General features: G+C 44.0%; 1 protein-coding gene across 4 annotated transcripts in view; it reads right to left on the bottom strand.

Annotated features, from left to right (window-relative positions):
• Window positions 1–295: 295 nt before the first annotated feature.
• dnaaf1 (dynein axonemal assembly factor 1) overlaps window positions 296–14,587 on the bottom strand; it is a 227,973-nt gene continuing 213,681 nt past the window's right edge. For all 4 annotated transcript variants that reach the window (XM_068049995.1, XM_068049998.1, XM_068049997.1 and 1 more), the window contains 2 exons: window positions 3,906–4,320; window positions 296–565 (listed from right to left, as the gene is read on the bottom strand). In XM_068049995.1, the coding sequence (XP_067906096.1) occupies window positions 471–565; window positions 3,906–4,320 (510 nt within the window). In that variant the 3' untranslated portion in view covers window positions 296–470. The remainder of the gene's footprint in view (window positions 566–3,905; window positions 4,321–14,587) is intronic.

The raw sequence follows: 14,587 nt of genomic DNA, 5'->3' as shown, positions 1-14,587 counted from the left end.
GGTTAGGGAGATTGAGTGGGGTAGTGGGACGACTGAAAAGCTCCATGGAGCACTGGCATGGACTCAATGGGCCAAATGCCTCCTTCTGTGCTGTAAATGACTCTGACTATAACACTTTACACAAGTGGCTTGTGGAGAATGTTGAATAGAGAGAGTGCAATGGGTCATGAAGCATCTCCCAACCCCATGGGAAGAGCCCATCTGTCCCTTCAGCCTGCTACCCACACTCTCTGCCACAACTGGGCTTCTGATTTTTCCTGATGTAAAATTAAAAACATAATATAAGCTAGTTTATTGAAACATAAATCACAAATAGATCTAACAGCATATTTTAGAACATCTGAGAACATTGTTCATTAATAAGACAGTTAACAATTTTTTTTGTTTTACCTATAACTATTAGATAAATCTCCTGTTAATTGGAGGCTTTGCTCATTGGGTCAATATCACCAATGTAATATTTAAACTCCTCAGTCCAGACCAAATTCAATGTCTTCAGTGCTGATGCGACCAAGCTCCAAAGCTCCTAATTCTTCCTTCATTTTTTCACCCTCTGGGCCAGTTTCTAAAAAGATCATGAGTAAGATTTCCTTAGAAAATATCAACATTGCAGGATTGAGATTCACATTTGATCAGGAAAGGAAACACAACACTGAGGTTTCTTCATAGCCCCTCCGAGTGCTCAGTTGCATAACTTTTATAACTTTTGCTGAGCTGTGTGTATTAATGCAATGGTTTACAGCACAGTTTGTATAACAAGCTGCTGAGAATGATTGTATAATAACAAAGCCATGATTGAAATTGATACCTTCTCCTAACTACAGAATACAACAACCCCAGTAATAAATTCAGCCTTTCAACAATCAGCTGCGGCTCAGCGGGGAGCACTCTTGCATCTGAGACAGAAGGTTGCGAGTTCAAGCCCCACTTGAGAGTACTGAAGGAATGCTGCACTATCAGAGGTGCTGTCTTTTGGATGAGATGTTAAACTGAGGCCACATCTGCTCTCAGATGTACTTAAACGATCCCATGGCACTATTTTAAAGAAGAGCCGGGGATTTATCCCTGGTGTCCTGGTCAGTCAACAGTATCTAGTCATTATCTCACTTCTATTTGTGGGAACTTGCTGTGTGAAAATTGGCTGTCACATTTCCAACATTACAACAATGACTACATTTCAAAAGTACTTTGTTTGCTATAGAGCGCTTTGAGACATCCCGATTTCATGAAAGGTGCTTTAGATGTGTAAGTTTTTTCTTTAAACAGGACTCTGCCATTCTGGTGTTTTTAATGGTTGTGATTTTTCCTGGCACAATCCCTGGTGGCTGATTTTGACATTTCACTGTCTGGAACGGCAATGCACAATCACAATGTTGGGCCAGTTCTTCAGGAAATAAGTTACTTGCTGCAAGGATCCTCCCTGTCAGAACACACTATTTCACAGCTCATATTTCCAAGCATCCAAGCCTTGGAATCTCTATTTCGATACCTTTGTTAGCTGTGGCTCAATGGATAGCACATTCTGGGGTCAGGAGTGATGCAGCCACTCAGAGGGCCTGGAGAGAGTGAGCTAGTCATGTGTTGCCTTGGAGGTAGTTGGAGCCTGGGAACCAGCTTATATTATTTGCGAGTCATTTAATATAAATGGAAGACCAAATCAATCACTGTAATAAAGTTTGTCATTATAAAAACCACTCGTGTGTGATTCCTAAGTGGAGTTATCATCATCGAACTGACAACCCTTAGTTGTGACAGTAACCACCAAGAAATCCGCAAATAGGCCCCACTACTGGACCCTTTCAATTAGAGGGCCATTTATTCCCTTGATGTGGGGTCCTTTCGCTCAGTCTGCTGTAATCCATAGTATTTCAGATTTCCAGGGTAAGTGATGCAAGCCTGTCTCTGGGAGATCTCTAGTCCTATCGAGATTTGATACCAAGCCCACTGACAGAATCTATCCACCAGAGGCAGCATCACCATGTGCCATGTTTAGTTCTAGCTCTGTCTTTGCCAAGCCTATTGACTGCCTGTTGCTGAAGGTCAGATTTAGTGTCTCAACCCTTTTGGGTCGCTGTTGCCCAGAAATGTGGCCCAGAACAAGTAACATTCATGCCGCACAAGTGCCAGGCTATGACCGTCTCCAACAACAGAGAATATAATCCCCTTGACATTCAATGGCATTACCATCGTTAAATCCCCCACTATCAATATCCTGGGGGTTAGCATTGACCAGAAACTGAACTGGAGAAGCCACACAGATACTGTGGATACAAGAGCAGGTCAGGGGATGGGAATTCTGCAGTGAATAACTCACCTCCTGACTCCCCAAAGCCTGTCCACCATCTACAAGGCACAAGTCAGGAGTGTGATGGAATACTCTCTCCACCTACCTGGATGGGTGCAACGCCAACAACACTCAAGAAGCTCGAAACCATCCAGAACAAAGCAGCCTGCTTGATTGGCACCCCATTCACCACCTTCAACATTCACTCCCTCCACCACTGGCGCACAGTGGCAGCAGTGTGTACCATCTACAAGATGCACTGCAGCAACTCATCATGCCTCCTTCAACAGCACCTTCCAAACCCTCGACCTCTTCAACCTAGACGAACAAGGACAACAGACGCATGGGAACACCATCACCTGAAAGTGACCCTCCAAGTCACACCCCATCCTGACCTGGAAATATATCCCTGTCCCTTCACTGTTGATGGATTAAAATCCTGGAACTCCCTCCCTAACAGCACCCGTGGGTGTACCCGCACCACATGGATTGCAGCAGTTCAAATAGGCAGCTCACAACTACCTTCTCAAGGGCAATTAGGGGTGGGCAATAAATGCTGGCCTTGTCAGCGACACCCACATCCCATGAAAGAATAAAAAAGTCAGTGGGCACTTTGTTCCTGATCTGACTTCGGAGTTTTTTTTTTATCCACAGGATGTAGGCATCACTGTAAAGGCTGGCATTTTTAGCCTATCCCTAGTTGCTGTTGAGAAGGTGGTGTGATCATGTGGGGAGATACTCCCATGATACGGTCAGTCAAACGACCCAGTGACAATAAAGGAAAGGCAATACATGTCTAAGTCAGGATGGTGTGTGGCTTGGAGGGGAAATTAGAGGGATAGTGTTCCCATGCCCCATCCTAAGTGGTGGAGCGTTTGGCTGGTGCTGCTGAAGAAGCCTTGGCAATTTGCTGTACAGTGAAGGTAATACACACAAAAGCTATGGTGTGCCATTGGTGAAGGGAATGGATTGTTAAGGTGATGGATGAGATGGCAATCAAATGGACTGCTTTGGGCTGAGTAGTTTAGTTTAGTTTAGTTTAGAGATACAGCACTGAAACAGGCCCTTCGGCCCACCGAGTCTGTGCCGACCATCAACCACCCATTTATACTAATCCTACACTAATTCCATATTCCTACCACATCCCCACCTGTCCCTATATTTCCCTACCACCTACCTATACTAGGGGCAATTGCTAATGGCCAATTTACCCATCAACCTGCAAGTCTTTGGCATGTGGGAGGAAACCGGAGCACCCGAAGGAAACCCACGCAGACACAGGGAGAAATTGCAAACTCCACACAGGCAGTACCCAGAATTGAACCCGGGTCGCTGGAGCTGTGAGGCTGCGGTGCTAAGCACTGCGCCACTGTGCCGCCCTAAGTAGTGTTGAGTTTCTTGAGTGTTGTTGCAGCTGCAAGTAGAGAACATTCCAAAACACTCCTGACTTGTTCTGGTAGGTGATGGAAAGATTTTGAGAGTCAGGAGGTGAGACATTGGCTGCAGAATAATCAGTTTCTGATCTTCTCCAGTAGCTATGAGATTTATGTTGCTGGTCCAGTTCAATCTCAATGCTTTTACCCCTGGGATATTTCCCAGTATCTGCTCTCATTGCATTTACCTCGGGATGGTGGTTTAACTTTCTCAGTGCTCTCAGTAACCGATTGGCTCGAGATTTCCTCTATCAATATCCTCGTAGGATGGTCTCCCCCACCCCTCTCAGGTGGGGTGTTGAAGTCCATCATCAGTGAGCTGTTATTCCATTCAAGTGTTGCTGTTTCTGGATTCCTCTTACTGGTTAACAAGCTTCCTGATTTGCTGATAGTTAATTGTGTCACAGGCTCTTGTTCCAAAGCTCCACTTGGTTTCTTCTGGCCAGACTCATCTCCACAACCATAATCTTTTTGCTCTGCTGAACTTTTTTCACTTGGTTCTTCAGTAACCTCCTCTATGAGAGCATGTACTCCCTCCTCCGAGTCGGAGTTACTATCATCACATCCGGCAGCAATTATCTCAATCTTTGGCCGATAGACTGTCTGAAAGAAGAGGGGAAATATTACATATTTTTCTGTTACACATTTGAGAACATTATTGTCTCCCAGAAGTACCTGCTGACAAAGCATATAGCCTTTATCTCACTTTAGATGAAACAATGCACCATTAATAGCATTTTGGCCAATGACTATAACCCAGTCATTAAACTACATTCCTCTCATTAAAGGGAACGAGACCAAATTTCTGGGAGTGAGCAGGAGAGTTATTGGTGGCAATCTTATTAGAACTTGAGGCCAACACAGCGAAAGGGGCGGTGGCATGTGGGGTGGGGGTGGGGGTGGGGGTGGGGGGGGGGCGTCTGGTGTTGGAGTTTTTTTTTAGGGCACTGGCACTAGTTCTGATGAAGATGGGAGCTGCAATTGAACAGGAAGCAAGCTAATGAACTGGTAGAACACAAAAATAGGGAAGTCAGTTTAATTAGGAAGGAAGAGGTTGGGGGCAGGGAGGAGGGGAACAGGGAAAATCAAAGCAATTAGAAAGAGCAAGTAGGGAAGGTAGAAATCGATGAAAATACACAAATAAAAATAGCAAAAAGGGTAGTATGCAAAATAAAGGGACTAGAAAAGAAAAATATAACAAGACAGTTATAAGCAAAGAAACGACTGAGATAAAAGGATGGGATGTTGACTTAGACAAAAAAAATCAAGGGAAAAGCTGCAGCTTTAAATACAAACAAAACAAAGATAAAAATGGATGTGCTGTAATGTTCAGTATATGGAAAATAACCGGGAGAATTCACAGCAAACAATGTCACAGGACAATCTCGATCTAATTGCAGTAAATAATTGATTTAATTTCATTACTGATTTAAGATAATTGACAAAAGAACTAGAGGCAAGATGAGGAGAATGTTATTACTCAACACATTATGATCTGGAATGCACTGCCTAATAGGGTGGTGGAAGCCAATTCAATAGTAACTTTCAAAAGGGAATTGGATAAATACGTGAAAGGGAAAAATTGGCAAGGCTGGAGGGAAAGAGGAGGGGAGGGGAGGGGGACTAAATGGGGGATAGCTCTTTCAAAGCTGAATGGCCTCCTTCTGTGTTGCATCATTCTATGATTCTACAGCAGAAACTGGACTGCAAACTGCACAAGAGTGGAAAATAAACTTATGGAATTGTAATGCTTTCTGGACACAGAATAGGTAAGAAAAGAGGAGGAGAAGCAATTGTGGAGCAGTAGAGAGGACTTAATTACATGGAGATTGACAGAGAGAGATCAGGATTGCGCCATTGATGCAGGTGTATTGCAGACGCTGGTGTCATTTTGGCCTAACCTTTCTAACAGGAAACTGAGGAGAGCAGGTCTGATGGGATCAGTCTCCCGTTTTGCACCCTGCTCTACTTAACTCACCATCGTCTTTAATGGAGAGTAATAATTAATTGATCCAATCCAGGCAGCTCCCCATCAGGAGGGCTTAGTTAAAATCTTTTCACCCCACCAATCCCCTCCAGAATTAAGCGATGGAAATGGAAGAGGAATTCTGTAGACAGAATGGGGAAATGACTGTTCTAGGAGGTTTCAATTACCCAGCATTGATTGGAGTTAGGAAAGAGTAAACTGATAAAAAAAGTTCCCGCTTTCTTTTAGCTCCTAAAATGTAGTCCTTTAAAGTAGTTTACCAGTGGGAGGTGGTAGTGCTGTGATTGGCTGCTGAATGTCAATGATTGGCCTAGTATTTCACTATGCTGGGTCAGTTCCTGGTCTCATAACAGCAGGGATTACAGGCATGGCTATGGGAGCTGCCTAGGGTCTGTAAGCAAACTGGCACATTTGAGCAAGGCAGCTGAGTGTAAAGTATGTGGTGTTGCCCTGAGATACACCTCCATCATCCATGCCAGCTCCCATTATCCCTTCAGTATGGTCAGAGGTCTGCATGGCAGCAATAAGGTTGTTGAAGCCCTGAATTATTTGGTTCCTCAACAAGGTGAATCCTCTGACAAGCCAAAAGCTGTATATGGGAAACCAAGATCCAAGAAATACCCTTCATGGCATTCGTGATGAAAGTGAAGACTGAACCTGTGACCTTGGCAAGTGAGGCTTTGCTGTAGATTGCCCTGAAGTGGCTACACTCTCCATGATGGTTTGAAGTTTGATCAGGTGGGTCATAGAGAGATGTAGGTAGTGGGCTTCTCCATATGTGCTTGACACCACTTTCAAATGATTCCATAAAATGCTGATGAACTATGTTTGCAGGCAGCAAGGTCTGAACCTCTAGCTTCATCAGCTGGTGAAGCCGTCAAACCAGAGGCTGAGGCATCTGCAATTAGATCTTCATCTGCATCTTCACGGAACTCTCTAAGCAAGGCCCATGGATTGGATAGTGCAAGCTTATGCTTTCTAGTGCAGGAGTGGTTGGTGCATGGAAACATTTGATTTTACTTAATGACTCTTTGTCATTTAGCACCTGGGGATGCAAAAGGAAATGATATTTCAGAATGGCAGCAATCAGAGCTTTACCTGGCAGGATGTCGCAGTGTGCTATGCTACAGTGCTTCACTATGAGTGTGTGCAAGCGAGTGAGCAAGTTAACAAACAAGGGGATAAGGAATGAAAAACAGCACAATATTGTCCATCTCCCCCATTCTCTCTCCCACCTCTAAACGCAGAATCTAAAACACAATCTTTTTATAAGGATTCAAGAAATACAGATTCAGTGAACTGCCCCCTGTCTGCAGTTTGATTATACCGGTTATGTAAGCACATAATAGGGGCATATATTACTGTAAGGAATATGAATCACACTGCTGGGAGTGTACTATAGACCCCAAAACAGTCAGAGGCAGATAGAAGAGCAGATATGTAGGCAAATCTCTGAGAAGTGCAAGAACAATAGGGCAGTATTATTAGGGGATTTTAACTACCCCAATATTAACTGGCTTAGTTTTAGTGTGAAAGGAATTGAGGGAGCAGAATTCTTGAGGTGCATTCAGGAGAACCCTTTTGCCCAGTATGTAGCAAGTCCAACAAGAGAGGGCGCAGTTTTAGACTTGGTTTAGGAAATGAAGATGGGCAGGTGGGAAGGGTGGCAGTGGGAGAGCATTTTGGTGGTAGTGATCATAAGTTTAACATAATTATGGAAAAGGAAAGAAATAGAACAGGAGTTAGAGTTCTCAATTAGGGCAAGCCCAATTTTACTAAGCTGAGGAGTGATTTAGCGAAAGTGGACTGGAAACAGATACTTGAAGGTAAATCAGTGTCAAACAGTGGGAGGCATTCAGAGAGGAGATTCAAGGGGTTCAGAGTAATCATGCTCCCACAAAGAAAAAGGGTGAGAGGCCAAATCTAGAGCCCCATGGATGTCAAGCAGCCTACAGGGTAAGATAAGGCAGAAAAGGAAAGCTTATGTCCGACACCAAGAACTCAACACTACAGAAAGCTGAGAGTATAGAAAGTGGAGGGGTGAAATCAAAAAGGAAATTAGAAAAGCAAAGAGAGGACATGAAAGAATATTGGCAAGCAAAATCAAGGTGAACCCGAAGATGTTTTATGAATACATTAAGAGCAATAGGATACCTAAGTAGAGAGTCGGGCCCATAAAAGACCAAAAAGGGAACCTACGTGTAGGGGTGGAAGATGTTGGTATGGTTCTTAATGAATACTTTGCATCTGTCTTCACAAAAGAGGGGGAACGATGCAGGTATTGTAGTTAAGGAGTGTGAAGTATTGGATGTGATAAACGTAGTATTAATGGGATTAGCATCCTTGAAAATTGATAAATCACCAGGCTGCCAAAAGAAGCAAGAGAGGAAATAGCAGAAGGACTGACCATCATTTTCCAGTCCTCACTGGATACACGTGTGGTGCCGGAGGATTGGGGAACTACTAATGTTGTACCTCTGTTTAAAAAGGGAGCAAAGGATAACCTCAGTAGTGGGCAAATTATTGGAATCTATTCTGAGAGAGAGTATAAACTGTCACTTAGAAAGACACAGGTTAAGCAAGGATAGTCAACATGGATTTGTTAAGGAAAGATCTTGTTTGACCAACCTGAGCGAATTGTTTGAAGAAATAACAAGGAAGATAGATGAGGGCAGTGCAGTTGATATGGTCGACATGGATTTTAGCAAGGTCCCACATGGCAGACTGGTTAAAAAAATAAAATCCCATGGGATCCAGGGAAATGCAGCAAGGTGGATACAAAATTGGCTCAGTGGCAGGAAACAAAGGGTAATTGCTGACGGCTGTTTTAGCGACTGGAGGGCTGTTTCCAGTAGCGTTCCACAGGGCTCAGTACTGGGTCTCCTGGTTTTTGTGGTATATATTAACAATTTGGATGTAAATGTAGGGGGCATGATCAAGAAGTTTCCAGATGACACAAAGACTGGCTGTGTGGTAGATAGCGAGGAGGATAGGTGTAGGCTGCAGGAAGATATTGATGGTCTGGTTAGATGGGCAGAAAAGTGGCAAATGGAATTCAACCTGGAGAAGTGTGAGGTGATGCATTTGGGGAGGTCAAACAAGGCAAAGGAATACACGATTAATGGGAAAATACTGAGAAATGTAGAGGAAGTGAGGGACCTTGGAATGAATGACCACAGATTCCTGAAGGCAGCTGGACATGTTGATAAGGTAGTTAAGAAGGCAATTGGAATCCTTTCCTTTATTAGCCGAAGCATAGAATATAAGAGCAGGGAGGTTATTCTGGAACTGTATAACTCATTGGTTAGGCCACCACTTCAGTAGTGTGTGCAGTTCTGGTCACCTCATTACAGAAAGGATGTAATTGCACTAGAGAGGGTACAGAGGAGATTTACAAGGATGTTGCCAGGACTGGAAAAATGCAGCTTTGAGGAAAGATTGGATAGGCTGGGGTTGTTCTCCTTGGAATAGAGAAGGCTGAGGGGAGATCTAATTGAGATGTACAAAATTTTGAGTGGCCTGGATAGAGTGGAGGTGAAGGGTCTATTCACCATAGCAGAGAGGTCAGTGACTAGGGGGTATAGATTTGAAGTGATTGGTAGAAAAATTAGAGGGGAGATGAAGAAAAACCTTTTCACCCAGAGGGTGGTGGGTGTCTGGAACTCACTGCCTGAAAGGGTAGTTGCGGCAGAAACACTCAACTCATTCAAAAGGAGTCTGGATATGCACCTAAAGTGCCGTAATCTGCAGGGCTACGGACCAAATGCTGGAAGGTGGAATTAGATGGGCTAAGTGGCTTCTTTCTGTGCCTTAAACTTTCTATGATTCTACGAGAGAAGATGTGTTTGACACAAGTGCCCAGGTCAGCAGTCACCCTAAGTATGGTGTGAACATGCAGCATGCAGGTATCAGATATAGAATACACAGTATTGAAACAGGCCATTCGGCCCAATTGGCCTACACCCGTGCTGGTGCTCCACACAATAAAGCAAGGGAATACATAATAAACGGGAGGATATTGAGAGCGGTAGAGGAAGCGAGACACCTTGGAGAAACATGTCCACAGGTACCTGAAGGTAGCAAGACAGGTAGATAAAGTGGTGAAGACGGCATATGGAATGCTTTCCTTTATTGGCCAAGGTATAGAATACAAAAGTAGGGATGTAATGCTGAACTGTATAAAATGCTGGTTAGGCCAGCATTTGGATAGGCTAGGGTTGTTTTCTTTAGAACATAGAAGGCTGAGGGTTGACTTAATTGAAGTGTACAAAATTATGAGGGACTAAGGTAGAGAGGACAGGAAGGACCTGTTTACCCCAGTGGAGAGATCAATTACTGGGGGCACTGATTTAAGGTGATTGGGAGAAGGATTGGACGGGATATGAGGAAAAACTTTTTCTATGGTTCTATGATACTCATCTCAACTACTCCTTGAGGTTGCAAGTTCCACATTCTAGCAACTCAGAAAAACATAAAAAATAGGAGCAGGGGCCATACAGCCTGTTCTGCCATTCATAAAGATCATGGCTGAACCTCTACATCAACTCCACTTGTTGTTCAATCCCTTATTCACTGATTCCATTAAATGTCCAGAAATCTGTCACTCTCAGTTTTTAACATACTCAGTGACTGAGCATCCACAACCCCGGGGTACAGAATTCCAAAGATTTACAACCCTCTGTTACGAGAGTACTTCTATTTTTTAGTAAAATGTGTTTTAAGGACTTATAGTTAAATTATGGACATTGATTCAGCTGAAATCTTGACGCGATGCTGAACTTTGTGTTATTTTTAAAGAAGTCACCAGGAGGATCCTGGATTTGGCTTGTAAACAAGTCTTACTGGAAGGCACCTGTCTGTGGATAATCACCCAGCAGGGGTTGTTTTGACTTGGGGAGATGTTTACAAAGAAGTGACAGGTCAAGATTTATAGAGGTCAGGAGATTTGACTTCTGCAATGTTTTTAGTTTAAGTTTGAACAATTACAAAAGACAGTTGGTTTTTGCCTGCCAAAGAAGACCCATCTCATCTCTCGCTCTCTTGAAAAGAAACCCTGTATACAGTGTGTCTGACTGTATTTGAAGAAACCCTGCATATTTGAAGAAACCCTGCGTATCGAATGTGTGGGAACTGAAAACTCTTGTTGCTGCATTTCTGCTCGAAGACCTAAATGAAGCCTCTGTAGCTACATTTCTTCAACATCACCTGGAAGATCCTAGTGATAGTCGGCTATATGCATTTGGGACACCAAGCCAAAACCAAGGACCAGTATATTGCCTAAGGGTATTTTTTTTTCTTCTTCTTTGTAACAGTGCTATAAACAACACTCCTTTTTACTTTTACGGTTAATATGCGTGTGTGTGTGTGTGTGTGTGTATATAGACTGTGTGAGTACGTTTTACTTTATTATTGGTTAGCACCGCAGCCTCACAGCTCCAGCGACCCGGGTTCAATTCTGGGTACTGCCTGTGTGGAGTTTGCAAGTTCTCCCTGTGTCTGCGTGGGTTTCCTCCGGGTGCTCCAGTTTCCACCCACAGCCAAAAGACTTGCAGGTTGATAGGTAAATTGGCCATTATAAATTGCCCTTAGTATAGGTAGGTGGTAGAGAAATATAGGGACAGGTGAGGATGTGGTAGGAATATGGGATTAGTGCAGGATTAGTATAAATGGGTGGTTAATGGTCGGCAGAGACTCGGTGGGCCGAAGGGCCTGTTTCAGTGCTGTATCTCTAAATCTAAAAAAAAATCTAAATCTAAAAGACTTGTTTTATAATAAACTGATAATTTTGTTGTTTATTAAACAAACCTGGTTGGTATGTTTTATTCTGGGAAAAATAGAGTACGTGATTGACTGTATTGGTCAGTGGGAAAATTTAAATTAAGAGAAACAGGCAGATTGTTCAGGAGTCCCCTGGGGTCCTGCTTTTTTTTAATTCATTCATGGGATGTGGGCGTCGCTGGCCAGGCCAGCATTTATTGCCCATCCCTAATTGCCCTTGAGAAGGTGGCAGTGAGCTGCCAACTGAGTGGCTTGCCATTTCAGAGGGCATGTAAGAGTCAACCACATTGCTGTGGGTCTGGAGTCACATGTAGGCCAGACCAGGTAAGGACAGCAGATTTCCTTCCCTAAAGGACATTAGTGAACCAGATGCTTGCAAATCGGTATTCCATTTTGGAGGCTGATTCCTCCAGGGAGTGTGGACAGAGATAAGCTTCTGGCACCACAAGCAGCCTGTCTGCACAGGAAGGGGGAAAGAGAGGAAGAGCAATAGTAATAGGGGATTCTATAGTCAGGGGAACAGATAGGCGCTACTGTGGCCGTCAATGTGACTCCAGGATGGTGTGTCGCCTCCCTGGTGCCAGGGTCCTGGATGTCACTGAATGGCTGCAGGGCATCCTGAAGGGCGAGGGTGATAAGGCAGAGGTTGGTACATGTTGGTACCAATAACATAGGTAGAAAGAGGGATGAGGTCTTGCATCAAGAATTCAGGGAGTTAGGCAGTAGACTAAAAAGCAGGACCTCTCGGGTTGTAATCTCTGGATTACTCCCAGTGCCAAATGCTAGCGAGTATAGAAATAGGAGAACAGCACAGATGAATGCGTGGCTTAAGAGTTGGTGCAGGAGGGAGGGTTTTAGATTCCTGGACCACTGGGACCATTTCTGGGGAAGGTGGGACCAGTACAAGCAGGACGGTCTACATCTGAACCAGAGGGGGACTAACATCGTTGCTGGCAGGTTTGCTAGTGCTGTTGGGAGAAATTTAAACTAATTTGGCAGGGGGAGGGGACGCAGACTCCTGGCAGAATAGGGACACAGCTAAACACTGGAAAGCAAACAAGTCAGAGGGAATACAGCCGAAGTAAGTTTCAAGGGAGTAAGACCAGGATGGATGGCCTCTACTTTAATGCCAGAAGTATTACAGGTAAAACGGATGAGTTAAGGGCAAGGATTGACACGTGGAATTGTGATATAGTAGCCATCACGGAGACATGGTTGAGGGAGGGACAGGATTGGCAGCTCAATATCCCGGGATATAGAATCTTCAGGCGAGACAGAGGAGGGGGTAAAAGAGGAGGGGGCATTGCAATATTAGTTAAGGAGTCAGTTACTGCAGTAAGGAGAGATGATATCTTGGAGGGGGCATCAAATGAAGCTTTATGGGTAGAGTTTAGGAATAAAAAAGGGACAGCCACATTGCTAGGTGTTTATTATAGACCCCCAGATAGTCAGTGGGAAATTGAGGAGCAAATATGTGCACAATTCGCAGAGGTGTGTAAAAATAATAATAGGGTAATTATATTAGGTGATTTCAACTTTCCCAACATTAATTGGGAGAGTCATCGTGTTAAGGGCTTAGATGGAGTGGAGTTCTTAAAATGTATACAGGAGAACTTTTTAGCTCAATATGTAGAGGATCCAACAAGGGAGGGTGCAGTGCTGGACCTAATTCTGTAGAATGAAGCCGGACAGGTGGTTGATGTGTTGGTGGGGGATCATTTTGGTGATAGCGACCACAACATGGTAGAATTTAAGCTTGTTATGGAGAAAGAAATAGACAAGTTGCAAAAAAAGGTTTTGGATTGGGGGAGAGAGAATTTTAGTAAAATAAGGCAGGATCTGGCCAAGGTAGACTGGAAAGAGTTACTTGTCGGGAAATCTACAGAAGAGCAGTGAGGGGCATTCAAAAAGGAAATGGGGAGGGTACAGGCCCAACATGTTCCCTCTGGGGTAATAGGTAGGAGCAACAAGCCCAGAGAACCATGGATGACCAGAAACATTCAGGGTACGATGAAAAGGAAAAGAGAGGTTTTTAGCAAATACAAGGAGAGCAAATCAACGGAAGCATTAGTGGAGTACAGAAAGTGTAGGATGGAGCTTAAGAAAACAATTAGGAGAGCAAAGAGGGGATATGAGAAAGCTCTGGCTGGTAAAAGTAGGGAAAATCCCAAGAAATCTATAAGTATATCAATGGGAAGAGGATAACCAGGGAAGAAGAGGACCCATTAGGGACCAAGGGGGAAATCTGTGGGTGGAGCCAGAGGACATTGGTAGGGTGTTGAACGAATACTTCACATCTGTCCTCACCCAAGAGAATAAGGATGTAGATATGGAACTCAGAGAGAGAGACTGTGAGGTTCTTGAGCAAATTGTCATAGGGAGCGACAAGGTATTGGAGATTTTGGCAGGCTTAAAAGTGGACAAATCTCCAGGTCCAGATGATTTGTGTCCCAGGATGCTGTGGGGGGCGAGGGTGGAGGTTGCAGGGGCTCTGACCCAAATTTTTAATTCCTCTCTGGCCGCGGGGGAGGTGCCAGAGGACTGGAGAACAGCTAATGTGGTCCCACTATTTTAGAAAGGTTGTAGAGATAAGCCAGGGAACTACAGACCACTGAGTCTCACGTCAGTGGTAGGGAAACTATTGGAGAAAATTCTGAAAGAGAGAATCTATCTCCACTTGGAGAGGCAAAATTTGATTAGGAATAGTCAGCATGGCTTTGTCAGAGGGAGGTCATGCCTAACAAATCTGATTGAACTTTTTGAGCATTTGACCAGGTGTGTAGATGAGGGTAGTACAGTTGATGTAGTTTACATAGATTTCAGCAAAGCCTTTGACAAGGTCCCACATGGGAGACTTATCAAGAAAACAAATGCACATGGGATACAGGGTAACTTGATAAGGTGGATTCAAAATTGGCTTAGCTGTAGGAGACAGAGAGTGATGACAGACGGCTGTTTTAGTGACTGGAAGCCAGTGTCCAGTGGCGTACCTCAAGGATCTGTGCTGGGTCCCCTATTGTGTGTCATTTATATAAACGACATAGATGACTATGTGGGGGTAGGATCAGTAAGTTCACAGATGACACAAAGATTGGCCGAATGGTT

The sequence above is a fragment of the Heterodontus francisci genome, chromosome 17, assembly GCF_036365525.1.
Source record: "Heterodontus francisci isolate sHetFra1 chromosome 17, sHetFra1.hap1, whole genome shotgun sequence".
NCBI lineage: Eukaryota > Metazoa > Chordata > Chondrichthyes > Heterodontiformes > Heterodontidae > Heterodontus > Heterodontus francisci.
The sequence above is the reverse complement of the archived record's forward strand: the minus strand, read 5'-3'. Positions and strand labels throughout refer to the sequence as shown.